Source organism: Pseudophryne corroboree, chromosome 6 (assembly GCF_028390025.1).
Source record: "Pseudophryne corroboree isolate aPseCor3 chromosome 6, aPseCor3.hap2, whole genome shotgun sequence".
NCBI classification, from domain to species: Eukaryota; Metazoa; Chordata; class Amphibia; order Anura; family Myobatrachidae; genus Pseudophryne; species Pseudophryne corroboree.
In genome coordinates this window covers 260690975-260718808 of record NC_086449.1, presented here as the reverse complement: position 1 = coordinate 260718808, position 27834 = coordinate 260690975, and the positions used below count along the sequence as shown (strand labels likewise).

Genomic DNA, 27834 nt, shown 5'->3' with positions numbered 1-27834 from the left:
TCAGTGCTTCTAATTTGCATATGAATGTGCAATTTCTTTCACTGCTGGGAGAGAGAAAAAAAAACAACAAACCAGTCCCACAGGTCATTTGCATTTCAATGGCCATCCTACAAGTAGCAGCGTTAAAACAGGTTCTTGAAGAGAGACAGTTACCAAAAAAAAAAAAACTACTTGTGTATTTCTTAAATCAAATATTTAATTTATTATTAACTGTTATTAAACTCTATCTGAACTACTTATGATTGACTATGATATGGACTAAACAAATGCATAAAAAAAAAAAACTCATTAAATGATGATTTCTTTTTTTGACAGTGGATGGCTGATTATTTCCTGAGTCAACTGAAAATCAGCCGTTCAAAAAAAAATTGACCTTCCCAAAATGGCCGCTGCTCCTCCCCCATCCATGAGGTTTACACAAAATGGGGGACAGACCTTTTGTCACAAAGAAAAATCATCATGCCAGCCCCTTTTAGTTATCACGCTATGCAGAGCGATTAAAAATAATTTTAAACCTATTTTAAACAGACAAACCATCCAATCTGCGTGTGCAGTTGGCACCAAATAGAAATAAAAACCAGATTTACAAAGACAATAGCTTAATGTTCCTACCTTCTTCGGATTCCACCAGCATCCCTACAGACCAAAAGAATCAGACGCAGACTCTCATCTGATCAGCACTCCAAGATACTACCTTTTCCTCCCTTTGCTGATCGATAAAAGTCTGCGCCTTTTTCGCCTGACTGCGGATATGAGATGGACCGGACTTGCCCCCACTTGATAGAGTCAAATATCTACCTTTTAACATTAGCTATATATTAATACCGTGTAGCCGTAATGGCTGCTAAACCATGTGCACATGCTACGCACTCCGTACGCTATTTGCGTATGAAGACCTCGCACGTGGTACGCAAATAAAGTACACACGCTGTGCTGGGTGTACGGAATACCCACAGTGAGCATACACACAGACAGTAACCTATATAAACTTTAAACACAGATTATGCTTACACTGTAACCCTTGTATGCAACACACTATGATTGAGTTTGTATTGTAAAACTTTACTACTGAAATACTGCAGCGATATAACGCTGTTTAACCTTGTTAATGTAAATGCTGTTAGAGCGATTTAGAATTCAGAAACCCTTTGTACCAGCTAGAGAGACACAGACACCCTGCTGAGGTTCTAACACCTTATGTGAACGTTCTATTTGCAAAAGAATAATACAATACAAGTCATACACTACCAATATAACATAGACTACCTAACCAGATAACTACACTTAAAATACAATAACAGTACAATAACACTTAAGAGAAACGAGAGAGAAAGAGGAGAGGAGAGAGAGAGAGAGATATGGCTCACAATAACAATAAAGGCAATATGATTGCGGAGAAAACTTACGCACAAAGGAAACAATCGCATGCGCCTCTGGATATCCAGCTCCCGATTATCAGTGGTGAGAACTGTTGAAGAGAGTAGAGTAGAATGGGAGCTGGATCAGTTCGGCTTGTCTATTTATGCACCACACACAATACAATTCAATGGTCCCTACAATCTCATTGTTCATTGGACACACAGGAATTCGTCTCCGCATTATAACAAAAGGTCATAGGTTGATTCATACAGGTGGGCTGTGACTATTTCCAACTGCTCAGGTGGGTGGGAAACTAGGTTTCCCGCCGCATGGATAATAAAGTGCAAATAATAGTGAATGTCCATAAACTTCTTATGTCCATAACTATTCGCACGAGCGAGTAATCCGCTTCAAACCAACACCAGAATATTGCTAATTAAATACTCTTCCGATGGATACTAAACACCACTGTATAACCCTTGTCTGACCCTTCGTATCAAACAAAGAGGGATCTCTTTGTTCATGAACATGCTACATTAACTAAACTTTCAGATTCTATCAAAGGGACCATAATCTACAAAATACATTATATGGTTAAAATATGTAACGATCGAGTCGCCCGCTAGACGCACACAAAATCTACCGTAAATGCGCATACCGTGCGCCTGCGGGTGCACGCACCAGCGGGTATGCGTACGCACGGGAGAGCGTGGGCACGCGCAGCGGGGACACGCATGAGGTGCAAATATGGTAGTGTGCATCATGATATTTTTCTGACTTTGACACTCAGCAGACATGACCTGCACCCGGGCAGGTGGGGCCTTCACCTGGAAGTGTTCAGGTGCTTGACAAGTCGATGGGGATTGCCACAAATTGACATAATGGCCTCTCGTCTCAACAAGAAGCTCAGGCGGTATTGTTCCTGGTCGAGAGACCCACAGGCGGTGGCGATAGATGCCCTGACAACTCCATGGGTCTATCAGATGCTGTACGTGTTTCATCCACTTCCTCTGATCCCAAGAATTCTAAAACAAATAAAAAGGGAAAAGCTTCAAATAATACTCATTGCTCCGGACTGGACAAGAAGGGCCTGGTACGCGGACCTTCTGGAGATGCTCCTCAAAGATCCGTGGCCTCTACCTCTTTGCGAGGATCTTCTGCAACAGGGCCCGTTCGTCTATCAGGACTTACCGCAGCTACGTTTGACGGCATGGAAGTTGAACGGCTGATTCTAGCCAGCAGGGGGATCCCTAACAAGGTTATTCCGACTATGATCCAAGCCAGGAAGGGAGTTACGTCTAAGCATTACCATCGTATTTGGAAGAAATATGTCTCTTGATGTGAGAGCAGAAATTATTTTGCGGTGAAATTTCACCTGGGACGTTTCCTGCTATTTCTGCAGGCAGGCGTGGATGTGGGCCTGCATCTGGGCTCCATAGAAGTCCAGATTTCGTCCTTGTCCAATTTCTTTCAGAAACAATTGGCTTCTCTCCCTGAAGTCCAGACGTTCTTGAAAGGCGTTCTGCACATCCAACCTCCCTTTGTGCCTCCTACTGCACCTTGGGATCTCAATGTGGTGCTGCAGTTCCTCCAATCGGACTGGTTTGAGCCTTTTCAGGAGGTGGACGTAAAATATCTTACGTGGAAGACCGTCACACTGTTGGCCTTGGCTTCAGCAAGACGTGTGTCAGAGCTGGGGGCTTTGTCTCACAAAAGTCCCTATTTAATTTTCCATGAGGACAGAGCTGAACTCAGAACTCGTCAGCAATTTCTTCCTAAAGTGGTGTCTGCATTTCACATCAACCAGCCTATTGTGGTTCCGGTTGTCACCGACACCTCTGCTGCTTCAAAGTCTTTGGGTGTTGTGAGGGCTTTGAAGGTGTATGTGAAAAGAACAGCTCGTCACAGAAAGACGGACTCGCTGTTTGTTCTTTATGATCCCAATAAGATTAAGTGTCCTGCTTCAAAGCAGACTAATGCACGCTGGATCAGACTTACTATCCAGCATGCGTATACCACGGCAAGTTTACAGTGTCCAAAATCTGTACAGGTCCACTCTACTAGGTCGGTGGGTTCTTCCTGGGTGGCTGCCCGGGGTGTCTCGGCTTTACAGCTCTGCCGTGCAGCTACTTGGTCAGGTTCGAACATGTTTGCTAAGTTCTACAAGTTCGATATTTTGGCCTCTGATTACCTTCAGTTTGGTCAATCAGTTCTGTAGGAACCTCAGCACTCTCCCACCCAGTTTGGGAGCTTTGGTACATCCCCATGGTACTAAATGGACCCCAGTATCCTCTAGGACATAAGAGAAAATAGGATTTTAATTACCTACCGGTAAATCCTTTTCTCGTAGTCCGTAGAGGATACTGGGCGCCCGCCCGGTGCTTCGTACTTCCTGCACTGTTACTTGATTAAGTATTGTTGTTTGGTTCAGCTGTTGCTGTTCCTGTTTCAAGTTTGGTTAGCTTGGCTTTCCTCTTGTTGTGTGTGCTGGTTCGGAATCTCACCACTATCCTTATCTATCCTTCTCTCGAAGTATGTCCGTTTCCTAGACTGAGTCTGGTAGGAGGGGCATAGAGGGAGGAGCCAGCCCACACTATAAAATTCTTAAAGTGCCCATGGCTCCTAGTGGACCCGTCTATACCCCATGGTACTAAATGGACCCCAGTATCGACTACGAGAAAAGGATTTACCGGTAGGTAATTAAAATCCTATTTTCATGCGTGTTTTTGTAAATTCTGCGTATTGTACTGGGAAGATAATATACATATCTAAGGGCTCCATTTAGCAACGTGTCTTAATACCATTAGTATATTTTGTTTAGAATCGCAGGTATACTAATGAATATGCCATTCATATTTAACATTGCCTAACTGTGTGGCGAGGTCCGACTGCATTTTCCTCGAGCCTACCACTTCCAGCGACAGGCTGCTGAGTCATGGCGCTCATGGCAACCAGTCCATGCATGTGCATGACTCTATCACATAGCGTGGACCCGACAGTGGCTGGAAGGCTTTGCTGAAGCCAAAGGCTGCGCTCTGAGTCATCATTGGCTGCAATGCGGGCCGCATCGCTCTCGCTATCTATTGATGGCATAAACGATACAGGGACAAACTGTCAGTTTACAGCTGTTTGTTGAATACTGACAGAAGGACATAATCTCTTTAATGAATGATAAAGGGTTTATGCCTCGTTCTTAAATTGGGCCCTAAGTGTTTGGCATTCATGTCCATATTTTCCTTTGGTCATACATCTGAGTGAACAACCCAAACTTAGTTACTGAACCTGAGCCAGAGCTGGATAATTCCAAATTCCTGATAAACTCAGTTATACCCCTTAAAAATATACAGTATACTTACCTAATAAATAAAACACATGACAACAGGAGTTGGCTGAAAATAGAAATTTAATACCTGCTGGTAATTCCTTTTCTCGTAGTCCATAGGGGATACCGGGATGGATTAGTACCATGGGGTATGGATCGGGTCCATTGGAGCCTGGCACTTTAAGAAATGTTCAGTGTGTGCTGGCTCCTCCCCTCTATGCCCCTCCACCAGACTCAGTCTAGGAAAACTGTGCCCGAGGAGACGAACATACTTTGAGAGAAGGAAAACACATACCTCCCAACATGACCCTCTTCAGGAGGGACAAAATGCTCTGTTTCTGGATTTTTCTCTGAATTTATGATTGCCAGCACCTGTGTTGAACAGGTTAATGGATAAAAAAAGGAGTTTCAACACAGGTGATAGCAATCATACATTAAGAGGGAAGTCCAGGAGCAGAGCATTCTGTCCCTCCTGTTGGGAGGTATGAAAGCATAGAACTATAGCGGTGAGGTAACGAACCAACACACAACAACAGGAAAGGATAGCCGCACTAACCATAACAAAGGATAGCCACGCTAACCAAACCAAAAGGATAGCAACGCTAAGTCAAACAGTAATAGGGACAGCAACAGCAGACTCAACCAAGAACTTACAACCAGTTAAGCAGGAAACACGAAGCACTGAGGCGGGCACCCAGTGTCCCCTACGGACTGCGAGAAAAGGAATTACCGGTAGGTATTAAATTCCTATTTTCTCTAACGTCCTAGGGGATACTGGGATGTATTAGTACCATGGGGAATTCCCAAAGGTCCCAGAATGGGTGGGAGAGTGCTGAGACCCCTGCAAAACTGCCTGACCAAACTGAAGGTCTTCACCGGCCAAAGTATCGTACTTATAGAACTTCACAAACGTGTTTGAACTTGACCAAGTAGCCGCTCGGCACAACTGTAAGGCCAAGACGCCACAGGCAGCCGCCCAGGAAGAACCCACCGACCTAGTGGAATGGGCCTGAATAGAACTCAGCAGTGGCAATGCCACAGAAAAGTAGGCCTGTTGAATGGTCAATCTGAGCCATCGCGTAATGGACTGCTTAGAAGTGGGACATCCAATTTTGGTAGCGTCATGAAGGGCAAAAAGCTAATCAGACTTCCTGTGATGAGCTGTCCTCTTGACGTAAATCCTCAAAGCCCGAACCACGTCCAAGGACTTTGGAGTAACCGATATGTAAGACAGAACCGGAACCACTATCGGTTAATGTGAAAAGCCGATACCACTTTTGGCAAAAACTGTGGGCGAGTCCTGAGCTCCGCCCTATCCTCGTGAAAAATCAAATGAGGGCTCTTACAGGATAAGGTCCCCAATTCTGACACGCGCATCACAGAGGCCAAAGCCAGTAACATGACAGTCTTCCAAGTAAGATATTTCAATTTCATCCTGTGTAAAGGTTCAAACCAGTCCGATTGTAGAAAAGTCAAGACCACATTGAGATCCCACGGAGCCGTGGGAGGGACAAAGGGTGGTTGAATGTGAGGACACCCTTCAGGAATGTCAGCACTTCCGGAATTACAGCCAATTGCTTCTGGAAGAATATGGAGAGGGACGAAATCTGAACCTTAACCACTTAACTTACAATTTATTTCGCCGAAAACCGCTCCGAAGTTGTCGGGTTTTTTTATGAGTGAATTAGGTGAAGAACATGACTTTAACCCTATCCCAAATGATTTTAGTAAAAAAAAAAGGAAAAAAAAAATATATTTTTTAAATATTTTGCCAAACATCGAAACATCGATCGGCAACATTGTGCTCATCGAAACATCGGGAACATCGCGACCATCGCGGCTTTCATTTTGAAAGCCGGACAGCCTGCAGGTATACAGGGGGTGTGGGGGCGGGGGGTCTGGGTGTGGCTTGGCAGGGTTCATTTACTCTCCCCAGCAGCTGCCATTGTCTGCAGCTGCTGGAGGGGGGGATCCTGCTGTGCTGACCGATCAGCAGTGATCGGCAGCATGGCAGACACAGGGGGAGAGTGCAGGGAGGCAGAGGGACCTTCCGGTCCCTCTAACAGCAGCAGCGGAGGGAAGTTTATCTTCCCTGCCGCTGCTAACACTCTCTGACTGGTCGCATCCTGTGCGACCAGGTCAGATAGAGCACTTGCAGGCATGGTCGCATCTGATGCGACCATGCCAGGCAAGTGGTTAAAGGAGCCCAATCTTAGACCTATAGCCACACCTGCTTGCAGGAAGAGCAGAAAACGGGCAAGTTGAAAATCCACAGTAGAATATTTTCTACCCTCACACCACAAAACATATTTCTTCCAGATTCGGTGGTAGTGCTTAGACGTGACCACCTTCCTGGCTTGGACCATAGTCGTGATAAACCTGGAGGGAAGCCCTTTCCTGGCTAGAATCTCCCTTTCAGCCTCCAAGCCATAAAATGAAGCCGCAATAAGTCTGGATAGACGAATGGGCCTTGTCGAAGAAGGTCCTTGAGAAGCGGTAGAGGCCAGGGTTCCTCTAGAGACATGGTCAGAAGGTCCACATACCGGGTCAGTCGAGGCCAATCCGGGGCAATTAGAATTGCCTGAACGTTTTCCCTTTTGAGTCTTTTTAGAACTCTGGGGATGAGTGGTATTGGGGGAAACAGGTATATGAACTGGTAAGTCCACAGTGATGTCAGAGCATCCACCGCTGCAGCCTGCAGATCCCTCATCCTGGAACAGTAACGACACAGCTTCTTGTTGACACGAGAAGCCATCAGGTCTATCTGTGGACAGGCCCACCAGTGAACCAGTTGCTGAAACACCAGAGGGTAAAGGCCCCATTCCCCCCAATGGAGGTTGTGCCTGCTGAGGAAGTCCACTTCCCAGTTGTCCACGCCTGGGATGAATATGGCTGAGATGGCCCTTGTGTTGGCTGTAGCCCAGAGGAGTATCCGTGACACCTCTCGCATTGCGATCCTGCTGTACGCCACCGCCGTGGCATTGTCCAACTCTACTTGTATGGTCTGATATTGTAGAGGATAAGAGGCCTGCAGAAGAGCATTGTAAATTGCCCTGAGTTCCAAAACATTTATCGGGAGCGAAGATTCCTGACTCGACCACTTTCCCTGGAACTGAGCCCCTTGGGTCACTGCCTCCCGGCCCCGGAGGCTGGCATCCGTTGTCAGCAGAGTCCAAGACTGGGTACCGTAACTCTGGCACTCCACAAGGTGAGAGACTTGTAGCCACCATTACAGGGAGATCCATGCTCTTGGCGACAGAGCTATACTCTGGTACATGTGCAGGTGAGACCCTGACCACTTGTCTAGCAGATCCAGCTGGAACAGACGGTCATGGAACCTGCTCTACTGGATTGCCTCGTAGGAGGCCACCATCTTTCCCAGTAGGCGGATGCAAAGGTGAACAGAGACACCGTGTCCAGTATCAATCCCAGGAACTGAATCCTTTGAGACAGTTCCAGGTGAGATTTCTGGAAATTTAGGATCCAACCATGATCTATAAGAAGGCGAGTAGCCAAGATGATGCTGTTCAGCAGACTCTCCCTGGACACCGCCTTTATCAGGAGATCGTTCAAGTAAGGAACTATGTTGACTCCCATTATGCGGAGTTGCATCATCATCTCCGCCATGACTTTTGTGAATATCCTTGGGAATGTGTAGAGACCAAAGGGTAAGATCTGAAACTGGAAATGGTGGTCCAGAACAGCGAATCTGAGACAAGCCTGATGAGGGGGCCATATCAGGATGTGTAGATAGGCATCCTTGATATCCAGGTATACCAGGAATTCCCCTTCTTCCAGACCAGAGACCACTGCCCTTAGAGATTCCATCTTGAACTTTAACACCCGAAGATACGGGTTCAGAGATTTGAGGTTCAAAATCGGCTGCACCGAATCGTCTGGATTCGGTACCACAAACAGACTTGATTAAAATCCCCTGTTGTGTAACAGAGGAGGTACTGGAACAATAACCTTTGTCTGTAGTACTGTAGTTTTTGAATGGCGTCCTGCAAATTAACTCTTGTTACAGGTGAAGCTGGTAAGCTTGACTTGAAGAATCTGAGAGGAGGGGGTGCTTGAAATTCCAACCGATAACCCTGGAATATGAGGTCCCTCATTCACGGGTCCCGGCAGGATTTCGCCCACACATGGGCGAAGTGTGGAAGTCAAGCACCCACCTAAAATTCCCCCTGCAGCTGGGGCCAACGGTCACGCGGAGGGCTTAGTGGAGGAAGATCTGGAGGCCTGGTCCAGAGAACCGGCAGCCACTGGTTTACGGGACTTACCTCTATTTCCTCTAGCTGCATTGGAGGCACCTCTGGGCCTGCCTCTAAATCTGACCATACGAAAGGACTGCAGAGAGGGCCCAGGATAGGGACATCTAGCCGGAGGCGCAGCAGACGGAAAATAGATAGACTTACCCACCGTTGCTTGAGAGATACACTTGTTCAGTTCTTCCCCAAACAAGGCATCCTGTGTAAAAAGAAAATTTTCCATTCCTTTCTTGGAATCAGCATCCACTTTCCATTGTCGCAGCCACAGAGCCCTACGAGCTGAGACCGCCATTGCTGTGGCATGGGCATTAATGAGGCCTATTTCTTTGATCACCTCACAAATTAAATTTGCAGCATCCTGGATATGATGCAATAGAGTCAGGATTTCGTCCTGAGGTAGCATGTCAAACCCCTGTATCATATTATCCAACCATTTTACCATGGCTCTTGTAATCCAACAGCAAGCAATGGTGGGCCTCTGTGCTACACCCACTGAGGTATAAATTGATTTGAGTGTAGTCTCAATTTTACGGTCAGCAGGGTCTGAGAGAGAGATAGCACCAGGTACAGGTAGCACAATCTTACAAGACAGCCTGGACACTGAGGTATCCACACATGGGGGGTTCTCCCATAACTTCCTAACCTCAGGTGGGAAAGGGAAAGAATTTAGCAACCGTTTAGGGGTTTTACATTTTTTTTTGTCAGGATTGAGTCACGCTTCTTTAAAGAGTGAGGAGGCAGGGAAGGTGGCAGAAGATTTTGGTTTTATGTTAAAAAACAGCTCTTCCTCAGGTTCAGTCTCCTTATCTGGTATGTTGAGGACTTCTCTAATAGAATAAATTAGGGTATCCACACCTTGAGACAGAGTATTGTCCCCCACAATGTCTACCTCACCTTCAACCAAATCTGGCATGTCATTATCAGAGTCAGATTGGAGTACATGTGGGAGTGTGCATTTATGAGAGACCATCAGGGAGGGCTGAGGAGCCTGCCTGTGGTCAGCAGCCCTGATTAAAAAATCATCCACGGATTTCTTAAGGGTCTGCCTTTCTTGTCTGGCAGTAGCCAACTCTGTATTAATATTAGTAATTATTCCTTTGAATGATTCTAACCACTCTGGCTACTGAACACTACTACCCTGTGAGGGTAGAAAACACTGTGTACAAAGTAGGGAGGCCAATCCCGGACCGTTTTTTCAATCCCGGGATTCGGGATTGAAAAACGGTCAATCCCGGGATTCCCGGGATCCCGGGATTGCAGTAGGGATCAGTGAAAGTTGTAGGGAGCAGCGCTGGAGGGAGGGTGTAGGTAGCGGTGCGGGAGGTAGGGAGTGTGTAGGTAGCGGTGCGGGAGGTAGGGAGTGTGTAGGTAGCGGTGCGGGAGGTAGGGAGTGTGTAGGTAGCGGTGCGGGAGGTAGGGAGTGTGTAGGTAGCGGTGCGGGAGGTAGGGAGGGTGTAGGTAGCGGTAGGTAGGGAGTGTTTAGTTAGCGGTGCGGGAGGTAGGGAGGGTGTAGGTAGCGGTGCGGGAGGTAGGGAGGATGTAGGTAGCGGTGCGGGAGGTAGGGAGGGTGTAGGTAGCGGTGCGGGAGGAAGGAAGAGTGTAGGTAGCGGTGCAGGACTCAGGAGGGAGGATGTAGGTCGCGGCAGGGAGGGTTGGTAGCGGCGCGGGAGGGAGGAAGGCTGTAGGGAGCACCACTGACTGCACGGAAGGAGAGAGGGTGGGTGTAAGTAATAGTACTTACTATTAGGCGGGTGGCAACCATGAACACACTGAACGCGGCGGCATTTCAAATGAAGCGCCGGCCGCCAGCCAACCAGAGCTGGCGGACCGGCAGCCAATCAGGGAAGCGGCCGCAGCAGTCGCACCTGATTGGCTGCCGCTGCAGCTTCCCTGATTGGCTGCCGGTCCGCCAGCTCTGATTGGCTGGCGGCCGGCGCTACATTTGAAGTGCTGCCGCGTTCAACTTGTTCATGGCTGCCGCCCGCCTAATATTAGTAAGTAGTATTACTTATGCCCACCCTCCCACCGCCGCGCATGCGCAGTATAATCCCGTGAATCCCGGGATTGGATGCTCCAATCCCGGGATTCAAATCCCGGCATTTTTGGGCCCAAATCCCGGGATCCCGCCGATCCCGATCCCGGGATTGGCCTCCCTAGTACAAAGGAGAGATCCCCCGGTGAAGGGGAAAACTTTGTGTTGCATGAGGGACACACAGCCTTTTTGCCAGACATTCTGGCCCTCATTCCGAGTTGTTTGCTCGCAAGCTGCTTTTAGCAGCTTTGCACACGCTAAGCCGCCGCCTACTGGGAGTGAATCTTAGCTTATCAAAATTGCGAACGAAAGATTAGCAGAATTGCGAATAGACACTTCTTAGCAGTTTCTGAGTAGCTCCACACTTACTCAGCAACTGCGATCAGTTCAGTCAGTTTCGTTCCTGGTTTGACGTCACAAACACTCCCAGCGTTCGGCCAGACACTCCTCCGTTTCTCCAGCCTCTCCCGCGTTTTTCTCAGAAACTGTAGCGTTTTTTCGTACACACCCATAAAACGTCCAGTTTCCGCCCAGAAACACCCACTTCCTGTCAATCACATTACGATCACCAGAACGAAGAAAAAACCTTGTAATGCCGTGAGTAAAATACCTAACTGCATAGCAAAATTAATTGGCGCAGTCGCACTGCGGACATTGCGCATGCGCATTAGCGACTAATCGCTCCGTTGCGAGAAAAATATAACGAGCGAACAACTCGGAATGACCCCCTCTGATTCAGCAGAAATACACACAGTTTTGTGAGAAACACAGGACGGTGAAAAAACCCAGTAAACCCCAGACACCCTAATGGAGTGACACAGAGAGGAATGAGACCAGCACACAATACCTCTGCTCTGTGGGGTGCTCAGTGCTCTGCTGGGTATAATTCAGAGCCTTAGTAAGGCAGAATGTGGTAGAGCCAGCTATATGCTCCCCCCTTTCTATAACACCCCCTTGTACCAGTACAATTGGTGATTCAGCAGGGTCTGTGGAGGAGCAGCGCTTGCATGCAGCCTGGAGTCAGTAGCAGCTGTAAATGGCGCCTTTGAGCCGCTGGTCTCGCTCTCCGGGAAGCCCTGCTCTCCGGGAAGCCCCGCCCCCTGAATGGTGCGTGGTCCTTATATGATTATACTGGCTTTATTGCAAACATATACAGTGAAAAATGGAGTTTAAAACCCCTTTACTTCAGCGCCTGTGTGGGTGTCCACAGCGGGCACCGCAGCTTGGTGCCCGCCGCACCCTTGTGCCGCCATTGTCACCGTGGACCCCCTAACCAGGACCCCGGTTCTAGTACTCGCCTCACCGCGTCTTTTTCGGCATCTGTTAGGGGTGGCGGCATGCTGCTGACGTTTGTGCACACCTTGGGGTCATGTGGAACAGTGCCTCAGGAGCTAATGTCCTGTTAGCGGGGATACAAACCATTAACCCTATAGGAGGTTGGTTCGGTGTCGTCCCCCCCCTAAGTCCCATGACACAGGCAGACTGGTGCCAGCCAGTGCTGCCTGAAAATAATAAACTAAAATAAATTTCTGAAGAAAACTCTCTGGAGCTCCAGAGAATGCATCCGGCTCCTTGGGAACATTTTTCTAAACTGAGTCTGGTGGAGGGGCATAGAGGGGAGGAGCCAGCACACACTGAACATTTCTTAAACATTTCTTCTCTACCACATTCTGCCTTACTAAGGCTCCAATGCACCAGATCTATACCCCATGGTACTAATCCATCTAAGCAGAGCCGGCCCTAGGCATAGGCATACTAGGCAAATGCCTAGGGCATTTGGTATGCCTAGGGGCACAAGCAGCTTCTGATGATTAAAATGATATGCAGCATGCCTATATTCTGTGTGTGACTGCAGCTGTATCTGCATACGAAATGCTACATTACAGTGTATTCCTGGAAATCACTGTAACATAGTAGTTCGTATGCAGATGCAGTCACAGTATCACACAGAATACAGGCATGCCACAAATCATTTTAATCAGCAGAAGCTGCTTGTGCATTCTAGCCACAGAGTAATGTAAAGAAGACGCATTTTCATCAAAAGAGGTGCCCAACATTAGCAGAGTTGCCAGCTGACTCACGCCAGGCATCTCCTTCTGCATGGTGTATTGAGGCAAAATATACACATCTGTATCCAAGCAGAGGCAGAGGTCACAGTGTTTGCAGCTATGTGAGTTCTGTGTGCGGGTGGGTTGGTTGTGCAGTAGTGTTCGGCATATGTGTAAGGGGCATTATGCCTGTCGTGTATAAATGCATTAATAATGTGCGGTATATGTGTAAGGGGCACTATGTGTGTCATTATGTGTATAAGGGCATTAATAATGTGCGGCATATGTGTAAGGGACATTATGTGTAAAAGGGCATTAATAAAGGTTGTCATAATGTGTAAGGCGCATTATGTTTATAAGGACATTAATAATGTGTAAGGGGCATTACTGTGTGGAATTATGTGTATAAATGCATTACTAATGTGTGGCATTATGTGTATAAGGTGCTCTACTATGTGGCATTGCGTATAGAAAGGGCACTGCTGTGTCGTCTAATATGAATAAAGAGCAATAGAGTGTGGTGTAATGTGAATAAGGAGCAATTCAGTGTGATATAATGTGAATAAGGGGCTCTACTGTGAGGAGTAATGTTTATAAGGTAAAGTAATACTACTGTGGGATGTAATATGAATTATGGACACTATCGCATGATCAAATGTGAATAAAGTTGCAGTACTGTGTGGCGTAATGGGAATTGGGGTTACTATTGTGTGGCCATGCCCCTTGCCAGCAAAAACACACACCTTTTTGGGCTGTGCGCCAAATGTGCAAACTGTTCCAGTTTAAAATATAGGGGGTGAAAACACCAAAATAGGGACTGCTATGGGTGAGGGGTGATGGTGCTGGGAAAGAGGTGCAAGGTCAGAAGCAGAGCCAGCGGTGGTGCTAGGGGGCACCAGCCAAAATCTTGCCTAGGGCATCATATTGGTTAGGGCCGGCTCTGCTCATGGTGCCTGAACTATGTTCCCAGTGACTGCTATACTGCACATGCACATATCACTGGGGAAATATATTTTGCGGTCATATATCCTGTGATTTCTGCTCCTGTTGCAGTGCCGACACAGGACTCTGGAGAGATAAGTATAATTATATGGGTGCAGGAGGTGTGGCTCCACTGGACCCTGCACCCCTTATAGATACACCAATGCAATTAAGAAATAAATGACAACTAAACAGCCAATCTTACAGCTGCCAAAAAAACAATTACAACATCAAAAAAGGGGAGGGAGGGTTTCCAGCAGGCAAGGGAAAAAACAGCTGCATTTCGAAGGGCTGAAGTTACTGCTGCGACATGTGCGATACAATGAAGAATCATTTTGCCATAGAGACACAAGTCAATCACACCCTTAGAAATGTCTGATCATCACCAACAGAGCAGTTTTGTGTTTTATCCAAGGGCAAAGAAAACAACTTATTTATGTTGTGAAAAACACAATAGCAAACACTATAATTCGTAACAGTTACAGGAGGAAATTTGCAAACGAAATACACCTGAAAGAGTGATAAGAACTGTATGTGTATATATATATATATATATATATATATATATATACATGACATGTATTCTTCTGTGACTTTTTCCTTTAAATCCAGTGGTTTTCTGGAGAAGGACATAAATGACAGCACCGCTTCTGCATCATTCATCTTTTAATATGTATCCATTAGTCGTCTGTTTTTGTTAATTTAAGAGCTAATAATGTGCTGCCTGCCCGTCCTCAACCAATGACAATGCTGATAAAGTAGCCGCATTTGGAGCATTACGTTTGTCAGACGTTGAAGTTAATGATCCTTATGCTGTTATTTCCGAGCACAGATGCAGTGTACATACCTAGAGCCAGTCTTGTTTTGTGACTATGAACAGCAAAGTAATAAGTGCAGCTGTACTCCAAAGCACAGACCTGAGCATTGCCAAACCAGCCTCGTGCTAGATAAATACCTTGGCCTTTGCGGTCTACCACGGCTAGTGTCCTACATTTATATTACTGTACAACATTCAAAGAGCTTTTTTCTTTTACTGGCAGAATATAATATGACTTGCTTAAAAATCTGAGCCAAGAACAATGTGAGCCTGACCTTTTTTTTTGTTTTCAGTTGTGGAATGTGATGACAGTTGAAACCCATCATGATTTTAAATGCTGCCCCCCGGGCCTTCTTTCTTACAGCATAGGTTTCAGCAATGTTATGTATTACTTCTCTATTGTTTTTATTTCTGTACTGAATGATATAGAGATGTACAAATTATTAATGACTTTTGAGATCTCCAGGTGATCAGACTGGAACAGTACTTACTGACCAAAGTATTGAACACCGGGGCTGCTGACCTCAACTGGGACGAGGCTGGAGGTTGCAGACTGGTTTTCTATTGCATGCAGTGTAATGCTGGACAAGGCTTTTGTCACCAGGGAGGAATGTAATAGGGTGTGACAATCAGGAAGAGTGAGATTTTGTGAGAGTTCTCCTGTTTTTTTTTTTATTAAGTGGCAATCATTTACAAGGCAAAACCAAGTTGGTTTTGCCATGTACATGATTGCCACTTAAAAAAAAACAACAGAACTCTCACAAAATCTCTTACTTCCTGATTCTCATACCCTATTACACCCCCCTCCACCCCTGTTGTCTCATATATCATGAAGGCCACTTTCTCTGCACGCCTGCCAAATTGGTGCCATCACTTTTCTGCTGTAGATGTAATTTTTCTTATGCCACCATACAAGTCCAATTCCTGGGATAATTCTGTTGTTGCAGGACTCAAAAAAGCCTTTACACTATGAGCCGCAGCCAATGCACCCCATTCCATCTGTGTAGATCTGCATCAGAATGGTCCAATGTCCTCCTGCTTTTAATTGGTTGCCTGCACAGTGCACATGAGGTTCTTGTCATGGCTCTATAAGCAGCTGCATGAGAACCACACATTAGCAATTTATTGTGCAAGGCTCATTGAACCACTTCTCTGAACCTGTGCTCCTGATTTTATTGAATTATTAGATTGAGTTGACTTTGGCTTTGTAGGAATACACTTCTTGCTGTGGGTTGCCCTCCTGGCGCTCTCCATAAATGCTGGTTAAATTCACATAGAAGTTGCAGAGTATCCACTGTAATCACTTTGTACTACAATAATATCTTTATACAACATGCATCAACTGAAAATACATTATATATTGTAGTGTCCACTATGTATGATGTTCCATAAATCATCCACACAGGTTTATCCCAGAAGCCTGGTCACCTTGTAGTGCCACTTGTGGTCGAGGCGTACAGGTGAGGGAAGTCAAGTGCCGTATTCTGCTGACATTTACTCAGACTGAGCTGGAACTGCCAGAAGAGGAATGTGAGGAGGAAAAACCGATTATGGAAAGAACTTGCCATCTTCTGCCATGTCATGGGGATACAGTGGATCAAGTATTAGAACTTCCACCACAGGAGGAGGATTCAGCTGAGATGTATGACTGGGAATATATTGGCTTCACATCCTGCTCTAGCTCTTGTTCAGGAGGTACAGTGTACTGCCTTTATGTATCTGAACAGTGAGGAAAACATTCTGGTCATTTATATTCTTGTGTAGCCCATGTACACACACACACACACACACACACACACACACACACACACACACACACACACACACACAGAAATATGGATTTGGTTTTGTTTGTTTCCTACAACCTACCAGATGACTGTCTGATTATCAGGGCTGGTCAGTGTCAGCAATCTGCCAGTTAAGTCTTTCATTAACTGCACTCAGTGTGATCTGGTTGCTTGGATTGAGTACTACACAACAAGATCTGTTCAATCTGGTTGTGTATTGGGTCCAGTGGCATAGATCTAGCATCTATTCCAGTATGACTTCGTTTTAGGATTCCGTCTGATTGGCTGGTTTCTGCCTGCATATGGGGAGCTTCAGCTTACCACACTGTATGCTCACTATAACCATCCTAAAACTAACTCCACGCTGAACACCTCTTCAGTCCTCTTTACATCTACATACAGTATATGGCTATGCTTGTATAGCCAAGTCATAAACTTAAATGATGAGTGTACGTTTTGTTCATTGTACTGCTGAAACCTTGTCCAATTTATTACAGGGCCGCTTTTTATTGGCTAACCAAGCAGATGTAGAGATGACCTATTTTTACCAGTCATGGTATTTTAATAAAAGCAGGTGTATGTGATGTACAGTAGTAGGGGGAGGAGAATGGACCTGAAAGAGATGGGAAGAGAGATTTATCTGTAGGATTGGCTGCAAGAGATTCTATGTACCAGTGGTCAGGGAACAGGGGCAAATGACCCCAAATGGGGTAAAAATTAAATTCCTGGGGGTAATTGCTGGTTGCGCTGCCGAGACACAGCCCCGTCCAGCACCGTCTGGCTCGCGATGTGCATTGCTCCCTCACGCCCGCACGCCTGGCTGTCCTGTCCTCCCGCGGCCCACCAATCCAGACACAGAACTTGAAGTGTTCTGTGGCTGACCGCAGACGGAGTTCCACAGGATCAGACAGTGGCCCACATAACAGTGGGAAATTCCCACTGACATTACTTAATTAACACACTCATTGCCAAAAAATAATTGGCAAAAAAAATAAAAAAAATAATAAAAAGAAATAATTATCTAAATATAAATATACACACACACACACACACACACACACACACACACACACACACACACACACACACACACTATCTCAGAAATGCCATATAAACAGTGATAACCAGTATATATGCACAATAATATATGATTTCCTTCCTTTCAATTCAAGGGGGTAACGGCGTATCTAAATATATTTTGGGGTAGAAGGTAAAAATGTTCCCTGACCCCTGCTATATACCATGCCAAAGGATTGTAGTCTGGAGCAAACCCAGCAAATTTGGAGGAACGAGTCCTCAGTAGACCAGCCCCTCCAACCTGTGCTTGAGAGCTCACGGTTAATTTTGTGAAGTCTCAAAGGTAGTACAAGCAATATAAAAGCTTAGAGTGTTTTCACTGTCTGGGTTGGTGTGGCCAGACTGCCTCTGGGTATCATTATTGTAACACTGAGTCTAACACTTTTTAGTATTTAAACTGCTTTTTCACTAATGTAACACTTTTCAACACCCTAATTATTACATCCAACCTATCTAACACTTTTAGTACTGAGCTACTACTTCTTATTAATGAAACATCTTTTAACACTTACTGTAAGCCGGTATCCAATTGGCTGCGGTAATTTACCACAGTTAATGGATTCGTCCAGGGATATCCAATAAGCCCCGATACGCAGCATTTATCTGGGATTATGCTTCGGGTTCCTCAGGCACCCAAAGCATAATCCACTATAAATTGCTGCCATATACACATTTTACGCATGGGTCATGAAAATTATCCAGGATCCCGTGTGTTAGCTGCCGAAAATGGGTCATTTACCACATGGTAAAAATGGGCTATAATTGGATAGCCCAGTAATACTGTCAGGCTATTTTACCCCATTCTTGCGATGTGGTAAATTAACTCAATTGGATACCGATCTTAAACTCCTGTTTCTCACTAGTGTGATGCCTTGGGGCACTTGGGGTATGCTGGCCAAGGGGGTCCCATGTTCTGGACTTGCACCTTAGGAATGTTACAGTCACCTGGCCCATAATTCTTTGCCAAAACTTATCCTAATAACCTCAACTTTACTCCATGTTAAATTGCAGATTTTAATATAAATTTTCTGATTACCAGGTTTCTTAGTTGTTAGAGTGTGCACCTGCATTTTCTCTTTTTTTGGGGGGGTAGCATTTTCATTCATCTTTACACAATTAGAACTGGAAGCCATGTTCAAACAAATCTCTTGCCAGTCTTTGTTGTCCAGAGATTTACCGAGGAGTCAACCTGTGAGAATACATCAAGGAAGAATGTTTTAGATCAGCACAAATAGTGGAGATCAGGCCTTAAGTTGATGCCTGTCTCAAGTATACCAATTCAAATAAATATATATCGATCAAATGGTTAGTTGATCTTTGACTCTACTGTAGAAATGTCTCAATTGCAAGAATTGATAAAAACATTATTTTTTGTAGAATGAGAGCATTTTCTTCAGAAAAAGAGGGGCAAGTGGTTCCACAGGTGTGGCCATTCAGATATTTGACATTAGCTGACTGTCAAGGAGAGAACGTAGGGAGGTTACATTCAGGAAGGAAAGAAGGATTATTAAATAGAGGCATAAGAGGCCCTGGAAGGGGGGCTGAGCAAAATCACCTATTAGCATAGTCTTGACTCAATTGAGAAGACACTGACTTTGGGCAGCGAGGCCAGCAAGTCACAGGAGAGAGGAGGTAGATGCTTCCCTAACTAAGCATGCCTGCTTCAATTATTTTTATTTCGTTTATAGTTATAACCTTAGATTTTTTTTATAACATTTTAATATTTTAGTGAAATATAATTAATTGCATCTACAGATAAGATTGTGGTGATTTCAGTCAAATGATTTATTTCACTCTAGGAGCAAATGGTTTTAATCACTGTTGAATGGAGTGTAAAATGTTCTATTCACTATTTGTGAACGATTGGACACATGCCTTGTATTTATTTCCTTCCTTCCTTCTTTTTTATGTTTCTTTAATCCAGGAAGACAAGAAGCCATAGCAGCCTGCCTTCACATCCAGACTAAGCGAGCCGTGAACAATTCCCTCTGTGACAGCTCCATGCGCCCCCCTGCAATGACGAGAGTGTGCAATACCAAACTGTGCCCCCCAAGGTATTGTCTGGAGGCATTTAGAACACAGACTTATCTGTAAGAAAAATTGGTAAAGAGGGAATGTGTAAGTGGGTAAAATAAATAAGACAACATTTATAAAGTTTATTACGACAGTAATTCTGAAATCTTTGAATGTGTTGTAGGACGTGCTCCCATGTCTGTGGCTTTTCTAAGTACAGAAGCGCTCCCATGTCTGTGGCTTTCTCCGTACAGTCACCGTGGCTTGTGACCTGCCTTAGAGCATTCTTAATCACTGCATAAGGGCTAGTTTTTATACAGTACAGATGTGTCCTGATACATTCAGCCTCAATACGCCATGCAGTGTGAGATGCCTGGTGCGAGTGAGCCTCCAGGTCCCGTACAACAACATTGGACTTCTTTTTTTGCCGAAATGCATCTTAGTCGCAATGTAATGTGACTAGGACGCATAAGGAGACTGTGCTGATTAATTTGATATAAATTTATGACACTTGTATATTGTGTTCTACTGAGTCTGTATACGGAGCAGAACAGAACTTATTGGAAAGAAACTGCGGCTGCTACATTGTAGCACTTCGTATACAGATTCAGAGACTCAGTCGCACAAGTGTTGCATATCAAACTAATCAGCTCAGTCTCCTTGTGTGTCCTAAAATGTGACCGCTGATGGTGGTAGGGTGGCTGCTGCTACCCATGCCTGCCCGGAGAGGAGACGGTCAGCTGGATCCCGGCACCCGTGCAATGTGTCAAGCAGATGCCGGGACCGGCACATGCACACCAGAGGCCGCAGGACTGCGCTTGCGCTATCCCCCGGCTTTTATGGACTGCATCAGTTGCAGCCCATAGAAGCTGGCTAGGGCTGACGAGACAGGGAGTGACTTCCTACAGGAAGCCAGTTCTCTGCTAATCACAGCCTGGTCTGGCGTTCCAGAGGGAAGAAACACCTCCCAATGGGATTGCCTGTACTGCCTGTAACTGACAGTTAGGACTTCCAATAAGAAGTCACCGCCAGTCACAGTGAAGCCAGTGCAGTCACGGACTGCATCTGGCTTCACTGACACTAAGCTAGGTGGTGGAATTTACCTGGGGCGGCTGCAGTCCTTCAGCCTATAGGCAATATCCGCCACTGGTTGCGACTACAGTAAGATGAATTTTCGGCAAAAAAGACAACTGACACTAGAAGAGTCTCTGGCACAACAACAGGGGCTGTTTGGCAAAACTGCAGCAATGATGTATGAGGACACATCATACATCTCTAGAATTTTAAAGTCTGTATTTTCGAAAATTACATCTTTTGTACCTTCCTGGCACACTTCATATGGAAGGTGCATTTGTAGCTATGTTTCTTTAACTATAGTAAAAACATTGACATGTTTATGATCCAGAAAAGGTGTAGGATGTTTATTCTAGAGTATAGAACGGGTGGAAGCAAAAAGGTAGGGATCGATAAATAAAACCGCTATTTACTTACCTAGAAAAAACCTTAAAAGGAACGATATGCCATGTGTTGGTGACAGCGGCAGTGTAATTGCATGTGTGGCTGATAGTTGTGGCCCCTTTTTAATTTCTCATCTACTGTAGCCCCAAATCTATTAAGCCTTAACAAGAGATAAAGTGGAGACGGATAAAGAGTGATAAATGACCAGCCAACCAGCTCCTAACTGTCCTTCTGTCAAACATAGCCTGTGACATGGCAGTTAGGAAGCTGATTGGCTGCTCATTTATCACTCTTTATCCGTCTCCACTTTATCTCTTGTTAAGGCTTAATACATTTGGGCCCTAGGGTGCAACAAAACCCAGGGCCATCTCTGACTGTTGTAATACAACAATGATGACATTTTTAAGGTCAGATTCATATACAAATAATTATTTTGGAATGGATGGAGTTATTAAGTTTATCATGAGGATCATGATGCAGAGCGGTGGAACTACTATTGTAGCAGGTGCCCCTGTCATAGTCTCATTAAATAGCACTGGGGCTGTACAATATCTATGATCAGCCCATGGCTGCTGTCAAATTTAGTGATTGTGATTTATTAACAGTAAAGGTTTCTTCCTATTGGCTATATCAGCAGCCACATGCAATCATCAGAGACATGCAGTAAGCCGAAGGAGGGGATAATGGTCTGCTCCCTACACATAGTGGACCTTACAAAATGCTGCTACAGGGCCCAGAGCCGGCCCTAACCAATATGATGCCCTAGGCAAGATTTTGGCTGGTGCCCCCTAGCACCACCACTGGTTCCGCCTCTGACCTTGCACCTCTTTCCCAGCATTATCACCCCTCACCGGTAGTAGTCCTTATTTTGGTGTTTGTGCCCCTATATTTTAATTAGGAACATTTCTCACATTTGGCGCACAGCCCAAAAATGGGTGTGTTTTTGCTGGCAATGGGCATGGCCACACAATAGTAACCCCAATTCCAATTACGCCACACAGTACTGCAACTTTATTCACATTTGATCATGTGATAGTGTCCATAATTCATATTACATCCCACAGTAGTATCACTTTACCTTATAAATGTTACTCCTCACAGTAGAGCCCCTTATTCACATTACATCACACTGAATTGCTCTTTATTCACATTACACCACACCCTATTGCTCTTTATTCACATTAGATGACACAGTAGTGCCCTTTCTATACGCAACGCCACATAGTAGAGCACCTTATACACATAATGCCACACATTAGTAATGCATTTATACACATTCCACACAGTAATGCTCCTTACACATATGAGACACCTTATTAATGTCCTTATAAATATAATGCGCCTTACACATTATGATAACCTTTATTAATGCCCTTTTGCACATAATGTCCCTTACACATATGCCGCACATTATTAATGCTCTTATACACATAATGACACACATAGTGCCCCCTACACATTTGCTGCACATTATTAGTGCCCCTATACACATAATGACACACATACAGTAGTACCCTGTTACACATATGCCGCACATTATTGGTGCCCTTATACACATAATGACACACATAGTGCCCCTTACACATATGTTGCCCATTATTAATGCATTTTTACATGACACACATAATGCCCCTTATACATATGCCGAACACTACTGCACAACCAACCCACTCACATGCACACAGCACTCACACTGCCGCTAACACTGACCTCTGCCTCTGCTTGGATACAGATGTGTCCTCATAAATCTTGCCTCAATGCTAACGTCTGGCACCTTTTTTTATGAAAATGCATCTTATTTGCATTGCTATGTGGCTAGGATGCACAAGCAGCTTCTGCTGATTAAAATGATATGCGGCATGCCTATATACTATGTGAGACTGTGGCTGTATCTGCATATGAAATGCTACACACAGAATATAGGCATGCCGCATATCATTTTAATCAGCAGAAGCTGCTGATGCCCCTAGGCATATCAAATGCCCTAGGCAATTGCCTAGTTTGCCTATGCCTATGGCCGGCTCTGACAGGGCCCACAAATGTCCCTGATATCATGGGTATACTTCCACTTTAAGCCATGCCTATAGTCTGTCTGTCAGCCTAGTAATATAATGTAGCATGCAGAAGTACATAGTACCACATACAGTACCACACACTATGCGTGCCTTCTGTGGAGGGGAATCTTTTCAACGTGTTCTTGATTAAAAGTAGTTTAAAAGTAAATTGACATTCCAAACAGGAACTAGATGTAGACAAAGCAATAAAATGGAAAAGTCTGAGAGGTATAGGGCTGAAAGTAATATCAGACATCTCATCATAAACCTGCAGTGCCAGGCCTCTATGCATGATGCACACAGATGTAAACAATGCTGGTGGTATGTGCATCTATTTGTGTCTGGGACAGCTGCACGGAGGTAAGCGCTGCTTCGCCTGTCCCTGCGTCCAAGGAAATTACCACCTGACAATCCCTCATTTCTAAGTATCTCATTTTCTATATGCCATTAGTAAAGATTAATTTCAAAGTAAGAGCAGATGCCACAGTGGTTAGCATTGCTGCCTCACAGCGGTGTGCTCATGGGTTTGTACTTTGTTGGCACTATATAAATAACTGGTAATAAATATAGGTTATGTACATTATGAAATTTAGTAAAAGTGCATAATTACTCACAGTGACCGTTTTATAAGCATATTGGCCGGGTTTCTAGGTGTTTAAATGATGCTAGTAAAATGCATGTGCTATTATCCATATAAGTTTTAATTAAATTGTCTCCAGATTTCTAAATGTGTAAATCTGATTTGTTACCATTGCTTATAGCACTAACTGGCGTTGTAACTTTTTTTTCCCCTTTTTTTCTTGCTTAGAAATACCCCTCCCTTGCAAGCACCTGAGTGATATCACTAAGCTAATTGAGCATCTACAGTACTATATAGTGTATGTCTGGTGTTGTAACTTGTAATAGAACTGACTTGCAGGAGCAGACATGAGCAGGAATGGCTGTATCTAATAAGGATTAAAAATAAAGTATAGGGTGGTCTGTAGTGGCTGCATATAGGATATTCCAAAGAGGGGTCCTAGTGTTCCTTGTCACCAAACTGGTAGCTGCAACCAATTTTAGATTATCCTGTCATACTTTTTATGTCCTGTATCCATTGCTTTGTCCTGCAGTCTGTCTAATAACTTTCTTAGTGTCGTCTCTGAACCTAGTTGATCCTGTACCTTCTCACCTACGTCCAAATACTTGCAAGTATTTCCCTGGCACCCGAACTCTCCCATGGATAATATAAAACTCTGTCAATTAAAGCAGACATACAAAAAAAAAAAAAAAAAAGGAACAAAATCTGTCCTCCTTCATATGAAGTCAGGATTTAAAGAGCCGAATTCTTTATTGAGCCTCTCTAGGTTACAAATTAATCAGCGTTCCTTACACTTACCACATCTGGCAGACACATAATGAACAGATTTCAGTATTCCAATATCAAGTGCCAAAAGCAGGAAATCCTAGAACTGCTGTAAAATTTCGAAGCAAGAGAGATAAAGCGTAGAAACCCAGTTCACAGTGTTAATATTATATTATGTATAGGTTTTTATATCGTTTTAATTAAAGGGGTTTTTTTTCAACACATTTTTATTGGTTAAGATGCTGCAAAACTAAATGAAAATATATTGCAAACCTGTCATATCGGGTGGCACTTGATATGCCGGCTGTCGGGATCCCGGCGCTCAGCATACCGGCGCCAGATCCCGACAGCCGGCATACCGACAACTATTTTCCCTCTTGAGGTGTCCACGACAACCCTGGAAGGAGTATATGGGTGCCACCGTGCCCGCAGCGTGGCGAGGCAGCGAGCCAGCAAGGGGCTCTTTTGCGCTTGCCCCACTGCTGGTATACTGGCGGTCGGGATCCCGGCGCCGGTATGCTAGGCGCCAGGATCCCGAGTGCCGACATATCGTAGTACACCCATGATATCTATACATCTACACCGCTAATGTGGTCGCATAGCAGCTTGACGACTTTTGTTGCGATCTCAATACGGTGCAGCCCTTCTCATGCTAGGCAGCCTTGCCCTGCGATGGGCAGCCCCCAGCCTAGATTTTTCCAGTCGCAGTTTCTGCTAAGATTGCAGAAACTGCAGCTGATGCTGAATAAGGTCACAGTGTGCACGCACAGCGAGTGAATTGCGATTGCAGTTGCACCGAGGAATCAAAGTGAGTGATAGAAAGATAGCGTTTGTGGGTTTGGTAAATGCAGGCGTGCCATGGCCGTTCAGATGCTGATTTCTGGTCATGCATAAATTAGCAGTTGCAATCTTACTTGCTACTGGAGAGCCCTCTGCGTCCCGGGATAGCAGCAGAGCCTGCGCATCTTCAGAGGCAGTCAGGACTGTCCGTCATGACCCCATTTGCGACGATGGTACCGATGCGATGTATCAGCAGTTTTATGCAGTCCGATGGAAATGATGCAATAGCAGTGGGCATCCCGATGTTCAGGTTAGCTCTTGGCATATAACCGCAATTACATGCGCCAAAGATAGCAGCAGCAAGAAAAAACACACCTGAATGAACCTCATAGTGTTTGGCAAAATGCTATATGACATATCTTGTATTGATCTGGTGATTGTATAATATAAGAGTCTGATTCTGAGATGCGCAAACCCATTGTGTGCGCAGTTAAGCATTTGTCGACAATCTGTGTATGTGTCTAAGTAGCACTGCGCCTATGACGTGGTGGTCTTCTCACGGCAATTGTAGAGAGGATTTATTATTAAAGTGATTGACAGTCAGGGACAATTTAGGAGAGATAACAGGGGAGTGGCAGCAAAAATAAAGGGGCATCGTGTTGTGGCATGTTACTGCTTGTGACTGAGATCCTAGGCAGTTACAATGCATTCTGGTTTTACTTCCTGGTGCCATGCTGTGCGACCATTAGGGCTATTCAGACCTTCAGAAATTGACTCATCTGAGACTGATGCTGTGTCTTTGTACGCAGCCCCTTCCATTTGCAAAGCCACTGCTGGATGTCTTAATACAAATCCTGGCAGCTTTGACAGTTACATATTTTGTGTACATCTCTGAATAAGGCGCTGTGTCACAGTGGTGAAACTTGTCTGCGTCCTACAGGTTGCTGTGTCTATGTAGTACGGCTATTTTAGAACTCAGTCTTGGATATAAAATAATGGTCTGCAGAGTGTCCAGAACTTGGGGCCAGCCTCTAACATACACTGGCAGCCAGCTCCTTTTTTCCTCAGCCAGAAGTCACAAAAGGTCTGTTTAATAATGAGTCAGGAAATTGTTCCACATTGAAGCTGAAAGAAGATTTCATGTTGGTTTCATAATGATTTCTCAGTTTTAGCGGCAGACATTTCTCTTAAATATTCTCTTTGAAACTTGGTAATAAGCCTTGAACGTATTTATTTTCCTGTTTCACCTCTTTGGTTTCTATTCTACGAGAAACGTGCAGCAGTTTATGTGAGTGCTCTGATCTTTTCTTTTGCAATATCTTATTTTCATAGCAGAAAAATTATTAAACTTGAATTTAACATTGCTATTTCAAATACCCTATGGATCATATGTTTACCTTGGGGATTTCATATTCTATCCACTAGAGTAGCCATAGTAGCTTTCAGTCACCTTTCACCGATAAGTTACACGTGGTAAGCCCACAGTGGAAAAGAAGAGGAATGTAATATTTTAGCAAACATTATGCTTCTTAGGGTGGTGTCACACATTCACTTTAAACTCTCATATATGAGTAATATTAAGAGGGTGACACACGATCGCTTTAATTGCTTGAGTGCTTTGTAATATGCTGTGAGCAGTGTTTTGGACACACGTCCAAAGTGCTGGATAAAATGCTAGCCAATTGAATTGCATTATATTTAAGAATGTCTTGTTACAAAGAGCATTTTAAAGGCTCAATACAAACACTGACATGTTAAAGAGCCGCAATCATAATACTATAAAATTATGCGGGCCATACTGTACGTCTGAGCTGCGATTCCCCATTCAGCCAATCCGAACTGACGATTGGTGTACAGTGCATCGATGATTGGTGATCCGTCTGGGAATCTGGAAAATACAGCATGCTAAAATCCTCGATTCACAGATCCCAATAATCTTTTGTGTGGAATTTGCGAATGGAGAATTTCCATCATGGTGGATTTTCCCGGTCCCCCAACCCAGCCATCAGCTAAACAAGTAATTGCCCCAATAATTGCCAGATGTATGGGCCCCATTAGGCATGAGCAATGTCAATATCACAGTGTTGGCAGTTATGATGTTAAAATGTGAACATTGAACATGTCGGCATGTGAAATGTCAAAATATGAAATGCTGACATTCTGCATTGATCGACAACAGGGGTCAGGTTCAGGCTACAGGAGTGGAGGGTTAGGCTGTGGGAAGTGAGGTTATGTTTAGACTACAGGATGGGAGGTCTGCGTTGGGCTGCAGTAGGGGAGGTCATGGTTAGGCTGTGGGATGGGAGGTTAGGGTTAGTCTGTGGGAGGGGAGGTTAGAGTTAGACTACGGGAGGGGAGGTTTGGGTTAGGCTGAGAGAGGGGAGGTCATGGTTAGGCTACTAAAGGGGAGATTTGGGTTAGGCTGCGGGAGGGGAGGTTATGGTTAGGCTGCAGGAGGGAAGGTTTGGGTTAGGCTGCAGGAGGGTAAGG

At 44.8% G+C, this 27834-nt stretch overlaps 1 protein-coding gene across 1 annotated transcript in view; it reads left to right on the top strand.

Annotated features, from left to right (window-relative positions):
• Nucleotides 1-27834, top strand: part of ADAMTSL3 (ADAMTS like 3) — a 788444-nt gene that overhangs the window by 651507 nt on the left and 109103 nt on the right. The window contains exons 16-17 of the mRNA XM_063925941.1: nt 16236-16525; nt 19619-19748. Of these exons, the coding sequence (XP_063782011.1) occupies nt 16236-16525; nt 19619-19748 (420 nt within the window). The remainder of the gene's footprint in view (nt 1-16235; nt 16526-19618; nt 19749-27834) is intronic.